The 11,331-nt window shown below is 46.9% G+C and overlaps 1 protein-coding gene across 1 annotated transcript; it reads left to right on the forward strand.

Moving 5' to 3' along the window:
• Window positions 1-4,121: 4,121 nt before the first annotated feature.
• Window positions 4,122-8,715, forward strand: LOC141133140 (protein phosphatase 1 regulatory subunit 3C-like). Its single transcript, XM_073622310.1, has 2 exons — window positions 4,122-4,340; window positions 7,228-8,715. The coding sequence occupies exon 2, from the start codon at window positions 7,252-7,254 to the stop codon at window positions 7,924-7,926; it is 675 nt and encodes a 224-aa protein (XP_073478411.1). The 5' UTR covers window positions 4,122-4,340; window positions 7,228-7,251; the 3' UTR covers window positions 7,927-8,715.
• The last annotated feature ends 2,616 nt before the right edge of the window (window positions 8,716-11,331 follow it).

Here is an 11,331-nt window from a genome sequence, read left to right on the forward strand (position 1 = left end):
ACCATGGCTCTCTATACCATAGCTCTATATACCATGGCCCTGTATACCATAGCTCTATATACCATGGCTCTCTATACCATAGCTCTATATACCATGGCCCTGTATACCATAGCTCTATATACCATGGTTATATATACCATAGCTCTATATACCATGGTTATATATACCATAGCTCTATATACCATGGCTCTGTATAACATAGCTCTATATACCATGGCTTAGTATACTGTAGCTTCATATACCTTGGTTCTGTATACCATGGCTTAGTATACTGTAGATCTATATACCATAACTCTATATACTGGAGCTCTGTATACTATGACCCTATAGCTCAGCATTTCTAACCTTTTTTGTCAGTCGCAGCACCCTTTAAACATAAGGAAAATCTTGAGGCACCCCTGCCTAAAATGTAAAAAATGTACAGTAATTGTTACTTATGCATGAGAAACCTGAGCCTCGGAAGATAAACACAACCACCTTGATGAAGCTTAGAGCCCTTTCACACTGGGGCGGTGGGGGTGGTAGCGGTAAAGCGCCGGTGCTTTGGCGCCACTATTCGGGCGGGAGCGGGGCGCTTTTAACCCCCTAGAAGGTTTAAAAGCGTAGTGTAGCACCACTACCGAAGCGCTTTGCAGGCGATTTGCAGGCGCTTTGGCAGTGCTGCCCATGCATTCCAATGGGCATGGGCGGTGGAGGAGCGGTGTATACACCGCTCGCAAACCGCCCCAAAGATGCTGCTTGCAGGACTTTTTCTAACGTCCTGCAAGCGCTCGAGCTTTCACACTGGGCCTGCAGATGAGGCATTTTTCAGGCACTTTACAGGCGCTATTTTTAGTGCTAAAGCGCCTGAAAATCACCTCAGTGTAAAAGGGGTCTAACTTCACATCAAAGGTACCCCTATACATGATTATCAGAGATCCCCTATCACATCAAAGATCCCCCCCATCACATCAGAGTCACCCCATCATCACATCAGAATCACCCCATCATCACAGAGTATGCCCATTGCGGAATCCTCTCATCGCATGAAAGTAATGGGGTAACCTTTAATGTGATAGGGAGGACTCTGATGGGAAGGGAGGGTTCTGATGTGATTGTCGACCTCTGATGTGATGGGGGAACCTCTGATGTGATGGGGAGATCTGTGATGTAATGGGGAGATCACTGATGTGATGGGGGACCTCTGATGTGATGAGGGGACCTCTGATGTGATGAGGGGACCTCTGATGTGATGGGGAGATCTGTGATGCAATGGGGAGATCACTGATGTGATGGGGGACCTCTGATGTGATGAGGGGACCTCTGATGCGATGGTGGACTTCTGATGTAATGGTGGACCTCTAATGTGATGAGGGGACCTCTGATGTGATGGAGGGATCTCTGATGTGATGGTGGACTTCTGATGTGTTCAGGAGATCTCTGATGTTATGGGGGACCTCCAATGTGATGGGGTGATCTTTGGAGTGATGGTGGACCTTTGATGTGATGAGGGACCCCTGGTGTGACCAAGGGACCTCTGATGTGATAGAGGGGGGACCTTTGATGTGATGGTGGACCTCTGATGTGGTGAGGGGACCTCTGATGTGATGGGGGGGATGTCTGATGTGACAAGGGGACCTCTGATGTGATGGGGGATCTCTGATGTGACCTCTGATGTGATGGGGGGGGTGTCTGATGTGATGGGGGGACCTCTGATGTGATGGGGGGACCTCTGATGTGATGGGGGGGCCTCTGATGTGATGAGGGGACCTCTGATGTGATGGGGGACCTCTGATGTGATGAGGGGACCTCTGATGTGATGGGGGACCTCTGATGTGATGAGGGGACCTCTGATGTGATGGGGGACCGCTGATGTGATGGGGGATCTCTGATATGATGGGGGGACCTCTGATGTGATGGGGGATCTCTGATGTGACCTCTGATGTGATGGGGAACCTCTGATGTGATGGGGGGCCTCTGATGTGATGGGGGGGCCTCTGATGTGGATGAGGGGACCTCTGATGTGATGGGGGACCTCTGATGTGATGGGGGACCTCTGATGTGATGAGGGGACCTCTGATGTGATGAGGGGACCTCTGATGTGATGGGGAGATCTGTGATGTAATGGGGAGATCACTGATGTGATGGGGGACCTCTGATGTGATGAGGGGACCTCTGATGCGATGGTGGACTTCTGATGTAATGGTGGACCTCTAATGTGATGAGGGGACCTCTGATGTGATGGAGGGATCTCTGATGTGATGGTGGACTTCTGATGTGTTCAGGAGATCTCTGATGTTATGGGGGACCTCCAATGTGATGGGGTGATCTTTGGAGTGATGGTGGACCTTTGATGTGATGAGGGACCCCTGGTGTGACCAAGGGACCTCTGATGTGATAGAGGGGGGACCTTTGATGTGATGGTGGACCTCTGATGTGGTGAGGGGACCTCTGATGTGATGGGGGGGATGTCTGATGTGACAAGGGGACCTCTGATGTGATGGGGGATCTCTGATGTGACCTCTGATGTGATGGGGGGGGTGTCTGATGTGATGGGGGGACCTCTGATGTGATGGGGGGACCTCTGATGTGATGGGGGGACCTCTGATGTGATGGGGGGGCCTCTGATGTGATGAGGGGACCTCTGATGTGATGGGGGACCTCTGATGTGATGAGGGGACCTCTGATGTGATGGGGGACCTCTGATGTGATGAGGGGACCTCTGATGTGATGGGGGACCGCTGATGTGATGGGGGATCTCTGATATGATGGGGGGACCTCTGATGTGATGGGGGATCTCTGATGTGACCTCTGATGTGATGGGGAACCTCTGATGTGATGGGGGGCCTCTGATGTGATGGGGGGGCCTCTGATGTGGATGAGGGGACCTCTGATGTGATGGGGGACCTCTGATGTGATGAGGGGACCTCTGATGTGATGGGGGACCTCTGATGTGATGGGGGATCTCTGATATGATGGGGGGACCTCTGATGTGATGGGGAACCTCTGATGTGATGGGGGGGCCTCTGATGTGATGGGGGGGCCTCTGATGTGGATGAGGGGACCTCTGATGTGATGGGGGACCTCTGATGTGATGGGGGACCTCTGATATGATGGGGGGACCTCTGATGTGATGGAGTGACCTCTGATGTGACAAGGGGACCTCTGATGTGATGGGGGGACCTCTGATGGGAAGGGGGGCTTCTGATTGGCTCTATATACTTAAGCTCTACATACTATAGCAATATATGCTGCAGCTCTGTATATTGGAGTGTAGTGTAGGTTTGTGAATGTTGTCACTCAGTATACTGTAGGAGTGTGCACACTGTAGCTCTGTGTATTCTATGGCTCTGTATCAATACAGTGTAGGACTCCACTGCACACTGGAACTCTGCATAGCTCCCAACTGTCCCTGATTTCGAGGGACTGTCCCTCATTCAGAACAATATGATCTATATAGATGTATATAAAATGTACTTTTTATCTATCAAAAAGTGTTTTCCAGTGCTAAACTTTTCATCCAATTTCTAAATTGCTGAATTTATAAATTCCAAAAGCACTTTTTTTTTACAATTCTCCTTAAGGGGGCGTGGTAGGAGGGTGTGTCCTATGCCTGAATACTTTTGCTGATAGGTGTCCCTCATTCCCATCTCAAAAAGTTGGGAGGTATGTAGTTGTATATAAAATACACTACTTATCTATCAGTGTTTCCCAGTGCAAAACCTTTCATCTGATTTCCAATTTGCTGCAAGTGTTCCAATAGCTAAAATAAAGTAATAGCAGTGGTTAAAAAAAAAAAAAGCACTTGCAGATTTAAAGAATCATTTTTTTAGTAAAATTCTCCTTTTAAGGGGGCGTGGCAGGGGGTGTGTCCTATCCCTACATACTTTTGCTAATCGGCGTCCCTCATTATCACGTCAAAAAGTTGTATTCTATTTCTGTGGCTCTCTATCTCTGCAGGGCTCCCCCCCCCCCCGAGGACACGTGACCCCCCTCCCCTGTGATGACGTCCCCCTCGCCGTCTAATCTTTGCTGGCACTCAGGTGGACAGTTGCATGGTTTGTAAAAGATCCCGCCTGACCCCGCCCCTCCGTAGCTGGTTGGCTCTCCTATAATTAGAGCGCTCTGCGATTGGCTTGTCCCGGTGTGATCACATGTCAGTAAGAGAGGCTATAGTGGCGCTCCGGTCTGCTGGAGGTCAGTGGGCGCAGGACGCCGGTGGGAGAGGAAGGAGGGCGGATCTCGCTCTGATATCAGGACCCCCGATTGTCAGCTACATCTCCCCCGGTGTTCCTCTCGCTCCACTCATCACACCCATCATCCGTCCATTGGGATCCGGGAACTCCGAGCCTCTTCATTAGGTGAGAGATGAACCTGCTGTGCCCGGGGGGTGTATGGAGAGCGTTGGTGGAGATCAGCCTGGGGGGTGTTAGAACTGTGCAGAGTCCATTCCGGGGGATGAATCCTCTCCATTGCCCTCCCATTATATAATACTTCTCTGGAGACTATAGGACTCTCAGCTTCTACCCCCTCTGTACATTGATATTTGGGGGGGGGTCTGTTTTTATATTAATTATAATTTATTTATTTTTTTTCACGCTTCCTGGTGAGAAGGGGGGCGGGCCGGGCCCCACATATCAGTTCCTGAAGCTCCCATCCCTGGGTGGTGTGCTGTGCATGTGCTGGCTGATCTCAGGTGTTCTGTATACAGTGATATATCAGAGGGCTCACTGAGAACCCCTAAAGAGTTCCCCTGATGACATTAGCATAGAGGTTGGTGGTTTGGGACCCGGTGTAGGGTGGTGGAGTGGCCAGTTTTATTGGACAGCGCTGGACTCTCTGGCCATGTGTGTTTTGAGGACAATCAGTTGTACAGATAAAAGGGGGGAGAGAAAAAAGAAATGTGAAGTTCCTCTTTAAATCAATTGGATGCAGCTCTATAGCTGGCCATAGATAGATTGGATCCTGACCAGTTCAGCAGGGACCGGCTGAGGTTCAATCTATGGGAAGCTGGTTGTACAAGTTGATCTGCTTTGGTGAACCAGCCTATCAGAATCTTTTTCATGTGATCACTGCCAGTGGCTGTGATTAGCAGTGATCTCAGTTCTGCTGGCAGAAAATAGTGCTGTGTGAGCTATTCACCCCCCCCCCCCCAATCAACACTGACTGTGATGGGGGGGGGGGGGAATTAAGCTTTTCTTTCCTTTCACCTGTGATGGTAGGAAAGAAAACTGTATAATCTGTGGCTTGCCTTAGACAATGGTGCGGCTCTCTCCTTGTGACCTGTCTGCCGAGTTGTGTAGTAATGAACCTCAGCTGGACAGCACAATGTTATAACTCATTGCAAGGAAACTTTTTTTTTTTCTTTTTTTTTTTAAAGGTACAACAGTTTTACCTGCATGCGTTCTGTGCATGCAGGTAAAAAAAAAACCTGTGTGCAGCAGCTTCCCCCCCCCATTACCTGTACCTCCCCTAATTACCTGTACCTCCCCTTGTCCCAGGAGAGTCTTGCCTCTCTGGGGACTCGCACTCCTGATTGGCTTCTGGCAGCAGTGGAAGCCATTGGCTCACTGGCTGTGATTGACAGCGGCAGGAGATGGAGTGGGCAGGGCCAAATTGCAGCTCTGTGAATGGACACAGCCCTGGGTCAGGAGTGCCTGCTTGGGTGCCCCTGCAGCAAGCTGCTTGCTGTGGGGGCACCCAGCAGGAGGGAGGAGCCAGGAGCGCCAAAGAGGGACCTAAGAAGATCAGAGCAGGTAAGAATAACTAACATATTTTGGTAATAAAAAAAAAAAAAAACAAACAGACTTTAGTATCACTTTAAAGTGTTACTAAACCCAGGACCCTGCATTTGCTTTATCTGGTCTCCCACAGTACACAGAACATGGAAATGCAATGATTTTAGTACATTTAAACGGATACCCTTTCTCATCAGCAGTATATAGCAGTCTTGTGAATTCTATCAGTTCCTAGTAAACCTTGTAGGAGGAGTTTTCATACTGCACTGATCCTGTCCGGACAGTGCTGATTGGGCCTGTGTTGATCACATGCACCCTCCCAAAAAACTCTCTAGCAATGCACATCAAACTGAGCATGTGCAGCCTGTCCCCTGGCTCTGTAAATATCAGGTTATTTTTTGGAGACGGTGAAAGAAGAGGATCCGACAGGATCAAACAGCCTTTATACACGATGCATAGGATTAACCCCTTAGGTTCCACAGTGAGAATAACAAGCATTCTTTGCTGCATATTCAGACTGATTTTACTGTTGTGGGTTTAGTAACACTTTAAGAGGTCTGTCCTTGTGGTGGGGCTGTGCCTGCACTGGGGGTTAAACTGCTGGTTTTATGTCTAAGGTGACCAGAAAAATCAGTTTTGGGGGGGGGGGGGGGGTTTGTTAAAGCGGAGGATTTGGTGTGTAAAACTGGTTTTAGTCTATATTTACACAGGTTGCTGTCATTGCAACACCTGAAAAGATTTATTTTTAGAAATGTGTGCCAGGTGGTGATGTGGCAGTATCTCCTTCTCACAAATTGTTTAATGTAAATGCTGTGCTGCAACTGTGCCCATCACATGAGGTTGTGGTGCAGCCCAGTTCATGGTCAGCAGGTAGTACCCACTTAAGGTGACCGGAGAGAAGAGCCAAAGCATGTGTAATTTCTGCAGAGACATCAGTAGAGGATTGTTCCCTCGTTGGAGTAGTTTGGTGTTGGGGGGTGGTAAGAGATGAGCATTTAGTTCAGGGGTAAGCAATTAGCGGACCTCCAGCTGTTGCAAAACTACAAGTCCCATCATGCCTCTGCCTCTGGGTGTCATGCTTGTGGCTGTCAGTATTGCTATGCCTCATGGGACTTGTAGTTTTGCAACAGCTGGAGGTCTGCTAATTGCATATCCCTGATTTAGTTCTTTTTAGGAACAACTGTTCTAGGATGGACTTTTACAAGAGTTGCCCTAAAGTGTAAGTAAACCCTCCTATCATTTTCAGTCAAGGCCACTGCCATCTTAACCTCTGTTTAATCTTCAACTGCCATGATGCAGAACATGTGATCAGTTATGACACCAGCCATTGGGTGGTGTGAGTTACATTTCTGGCACTGATTTTTTTTTTTTCTTTTTTTTTTTTTTTTTTTTTTTTTATCTATGGGTTTACTTCCACTTTAAAACAATGGGGAATGTATTTAGATGTAGCTATGGTGAATGCATTTGAAAGTTTGAACTAATGCTTCACACTTTTTGGTTTTTCTCTTAGGCTAATTTTACTTCTGTATGCACCATGCCTGGCGATTTCTCCATGTGTCTGTGTCTCAGTCCACCTCCTCCACTACAGTTGCGGCGTCCATCTAAAGGAACACTTCGACCATGCCTGGTTCAATTTCCTCGTCCTCCTGACCCCCGTAAGAAGGGTGTAGTCTTTGCTGATGCGCTTGGACTAGCTCTTGCTACCGTTCGCCATTTCTCGCGCCCATTCTTTGATGAGGATCCCCTGGTACTTGCAATGGCTTCCTTGCGAGTCTTGCGTCCTTTCTCCACCTCAACATACACACTGCATTTTCAGCCTCCTGCTCATGACTACAATGGCTTTCGCGCTAAACTTAACAAGCAGCAGGTATGCCTGGAGCAGTGCGCGGTCCAGGGGGCTGTGGTGGCAGGAACTATAAGAGTTCGTAACCTTGGCTATGAGAAACGGGTGACTCTTAGAGTGAGCTACGACAATTGGCAAAGCCACTATGACCTTCTATGCTCTTATCTCCGTGATCCGTATGGTGGACAGGAGACTGATATGTTTTCTTTCAGGCTTCCGCTGGCACCAGGCACCCAACGTGCAGAGTTCTGTATCTGCTTCTGGTGCCAGGGCAAGGAATACTGGGACAACAACGAAGGCAAAAACTATGCATTGCACAAGGAGACCGAACATGGCAAATGCCTTCTTCAAAGCGTGTATTGGTGAAATGGGCCAGATTGGTGTTTAGAACTATGAAAGTGCTGGTCCACTGAACAAGAGTACTGCATTGTATGTCCTCCCCTTTTGTGGATCAAGAGGGGAAACTCCATTCTTTCAGCTGTAAGGGTAGATTAGATGGAATGCTTGTCTACTGATGTGGTTGTCCTAGGCTTCTACTTGTACTCTTAAGACTTGGCCACTTAACAACAAGCCAGTTAACTGAATGAGGGCCTACCTTCCAACATAACACTGAGGGGGTTTAATTATAAATGTCTTCACACAAGATTCTCACAACTTTCACTCAGGATGCACATATTTTTTTCCATTTGGGAAATGTGTGAATTTAAAAAAGTTATAAACCTCTAAGTTTTATATTGTATATAAGCTGTTCATTAGCCTATGTGCAACTTACAAGGACTATGTGGACCTGTTGCTTTTTGCAGTGAATGTAGATCTTTGTAGCTTGGTCACTATTTATTAAAGCCACAAAATGCCTCCTTTCTCTGCATGTGATGGGTTTGTATTCAGTCTGTTTATTTTATTTTTTTTTTTTTTTAATTAAATTGGGTGTAAAAACACATGATTGTCTAACCTGGTCAATAACTTGTGCTAAAGGTCACTTGCTTCACCACTCCCTAGTGATGAATATTTGCAATTTTCATTTGATAAGCTGTAAGTAATCACCTTTTTCTTCTGTATTTTTAACAATCTACCTTTTTTGGGTTGGGATTGCATATTGGCACAGTCTATTTTTTATCTCTGGTTTTATGGCATTCAATAAACATTCTCAAATTTTGCACTTTAGTGTCTGTGTCCTTTTTGTTATCCCTCTTAAAACAACTGAGGTCTTTTGCTTTAAGAAAGGACTTGCTATAAACTTACCTGGTTTAGGCAAATAGGGAGAACTGATGGCCATAGAGCTGCACTAGTCTTGCAAGAGTAAGGCCCCTTTCAGAGTAAGCTCATATCCCCCCTCAGCGGGATCTGTCCACTGTCCTATAGAGAACAATGGATGGTCTGATTGGGTCCACCTGAAGTGTACAGGCAGACCTGATTGCTCCACTGATGTGAAAGGGGGCCTAACACTTCACCAGTGATCAATTGTAAAACTGAGATCCATATTTGGGTGTTTCTCTCCCTGCTGTCAAATGCATATAGAGCTTGTGTTCTACCTTCTGTTAACTTGCTACCTCCCTTGGTTGTTTGCGTGAGATCTGCCACTACAGATTTATGTATTACATGAATAGTGACCTTGTTGTAGGTCCTTTTGAAGCTGTAGATCCAATTTGGCCTTTTGTTGGTCTTCTTGCTAGGTATGATAATTGATCCCTGGCCTGACTGCAAAAAAAGTGAAAGGGCTGAGGGATAAAAACAGACTTGTAACTTAATATATACCTCCCTGAGGAAAAGGGAGACAAAATTGAAACCTTTTAAATATGTGAACAAGATTCAGGAGGGCAGGATTTTCATTATTAAGCCAAGGACATGGCCTTGAACTTGCAGGAGGAAAGTTTGAAACAAATCCTAAGTATTTTCCTGAAAGAGTAGTTGATGCTTGGAATAGACTTCTATCAGAGTTGATTTAAGCATGCTTGGAATAAACCTGGTATGTATGTTACTAGGCTAAAGCCAGAGGGTCTTCTTACAGGGTGGTACTTCAGTCCATACAATCAAACTCCTCTGTAGCCTCAGTTATGGTAGCTATGCTCTTCTGTCCCCAAGATTTGTACTGTATAACAAGGGAAAGGTTGTCAAGTCATGGGTGTTGGTCAGCAGGTCCTAAAACCTGCCTCTCCATGTCTAGACTTGGATAACTTTCTTGGTCAGGGCATGAATAGCCCTGAAGGGGGCTGTTTCTGCTTACTAGTTTGTCTAAAGCAGTAGTGTGTTAATGGTCTGCCTGTTTCTGCTCGAGCTTGCTAACCAAACAAATGAAAAAGCAGATATTGGTAAACCACCTGTGTTTTCTATAGCTAAATTTAGACATACTGGAGTGTAGCTGTGCATGGTAGCTAATCAGCTTCTAACTTCAGCTTGTTCAATTAAGCTTTGACAGAGAAACCTGGAAGCTGATTGGTTTCTATGCAGAGCTGCACCAGATTTTGTGCACTCCAGTTTTAGTAAATCAACCCCAATGTAACAGGTGGGAAGTCATGCACTATTGTCATCTCTGCTGCTATCAGCCTTATCTTAGACCCCTTTCACAGTGGGGCGCTATAACGCTAAAATTAGTGCCTGCAAAGAGCCGCTGCTGTCTCTCTCTGATGTGAAAGCTCCCAGGGCTTTCACACTGCAGTGGTGCACTGGCAGTACACTAAAAAAAAAGTCCTGCTAGCAGCATCTTTGGAGCAGTGTCTACACCGCTCCTGCCAATTGAAATCAATGGGGCAGCGTGGCTATACCGCCGGAATAGCACTGACGCAGCAGCACTTTGCAGTGGTTTTAACCCTTTCTCAGCCGCTAGCGCTAAAAATAGTGGCCTTTTACCACCGACACACCCACTGCCCCAGTGTGAAAGGGGCCTTAGGGCTCTTTCACACGGGGTGGATCAGTGATGATCCGCCCCGTGAACACCCGCTTGCTCAGCGGGGATCGCTCCGCCGATCCCAGCTGAGCAGGAAGACGACAGGTCCATCGCTGCACACTGTGCAGCGACTGACCTGTCAGAGCGCTGCTCTCCCCTATGGGGGATCGGATGATGACGGACTGTAGTATCTGTCGTCATCCGATCCAAAAATGGATGGAAAAGTAGGTTTTTTCCTCCGTTACACTTTTCGGATCGGAGTGGGTCAGATGTCAGCGGACATGTCACCGCTGACATCCGACGCTCCATAGGGATACATGTATGTCGGTTTTTCATCCAAAAACGGAAGGATGAAAAACGGACATACGGATCCCTCGTGTGAAAGAGGCCTTAGACTTAATGCAAACAATGTAACTTTTTTTTTTTTTAATATCTGTTCCCTATTTCTGCTGCTGATGTGGGGGTAAAGATTGCAAAAGATACTCAACATTGCAGTTCTGCAGACAGCATGTTACTTGCCAGTAGTCGCTGTCATTCAAACTCTGGAGTGGCAGTTGTAATCTGACTATAGACACATTCTGTGTTTGCACAGCATCCTGTATCTTGTGGGCTAAACAAAGAAGTACAAACATACCATGCTAGGACAGATCTGTTTCTATACCTAGAGAGGCCCAAACCAGAGTGGGCTGGGAGAAATGCATTTTGCATCCTGTGGTCTAAGTTTCACCTAATGAGTCTTACTTACATCCTGACCAGCATTTGCCGTCTGGAGCATTAGAGTGGTCTTTTTTTGTTTAACCCACGCTATAAAGATGGCCACACATTAGTCTCCTTTAAAGAGGAGTTCAAGCCTGTTTAAAAGAAAAAAAAGTCAACAGCTACAAATA

This window comes from Aquarana catesbeiana, linkage group LG03, assembly GCF_042186555.1.
Source record: "Aquarana catesbeiana isolate 2022-GZ linkage group LG03, ASM4218655v1, whole genome shotgun sequence".
Classification (NCBI taxonomy): domain Eukaryota; kingdom Metazoa; phylum Chordata; class Amphibia; order Anura; family Ranidae; genus Aquarana; species Aquarana catesbeiana.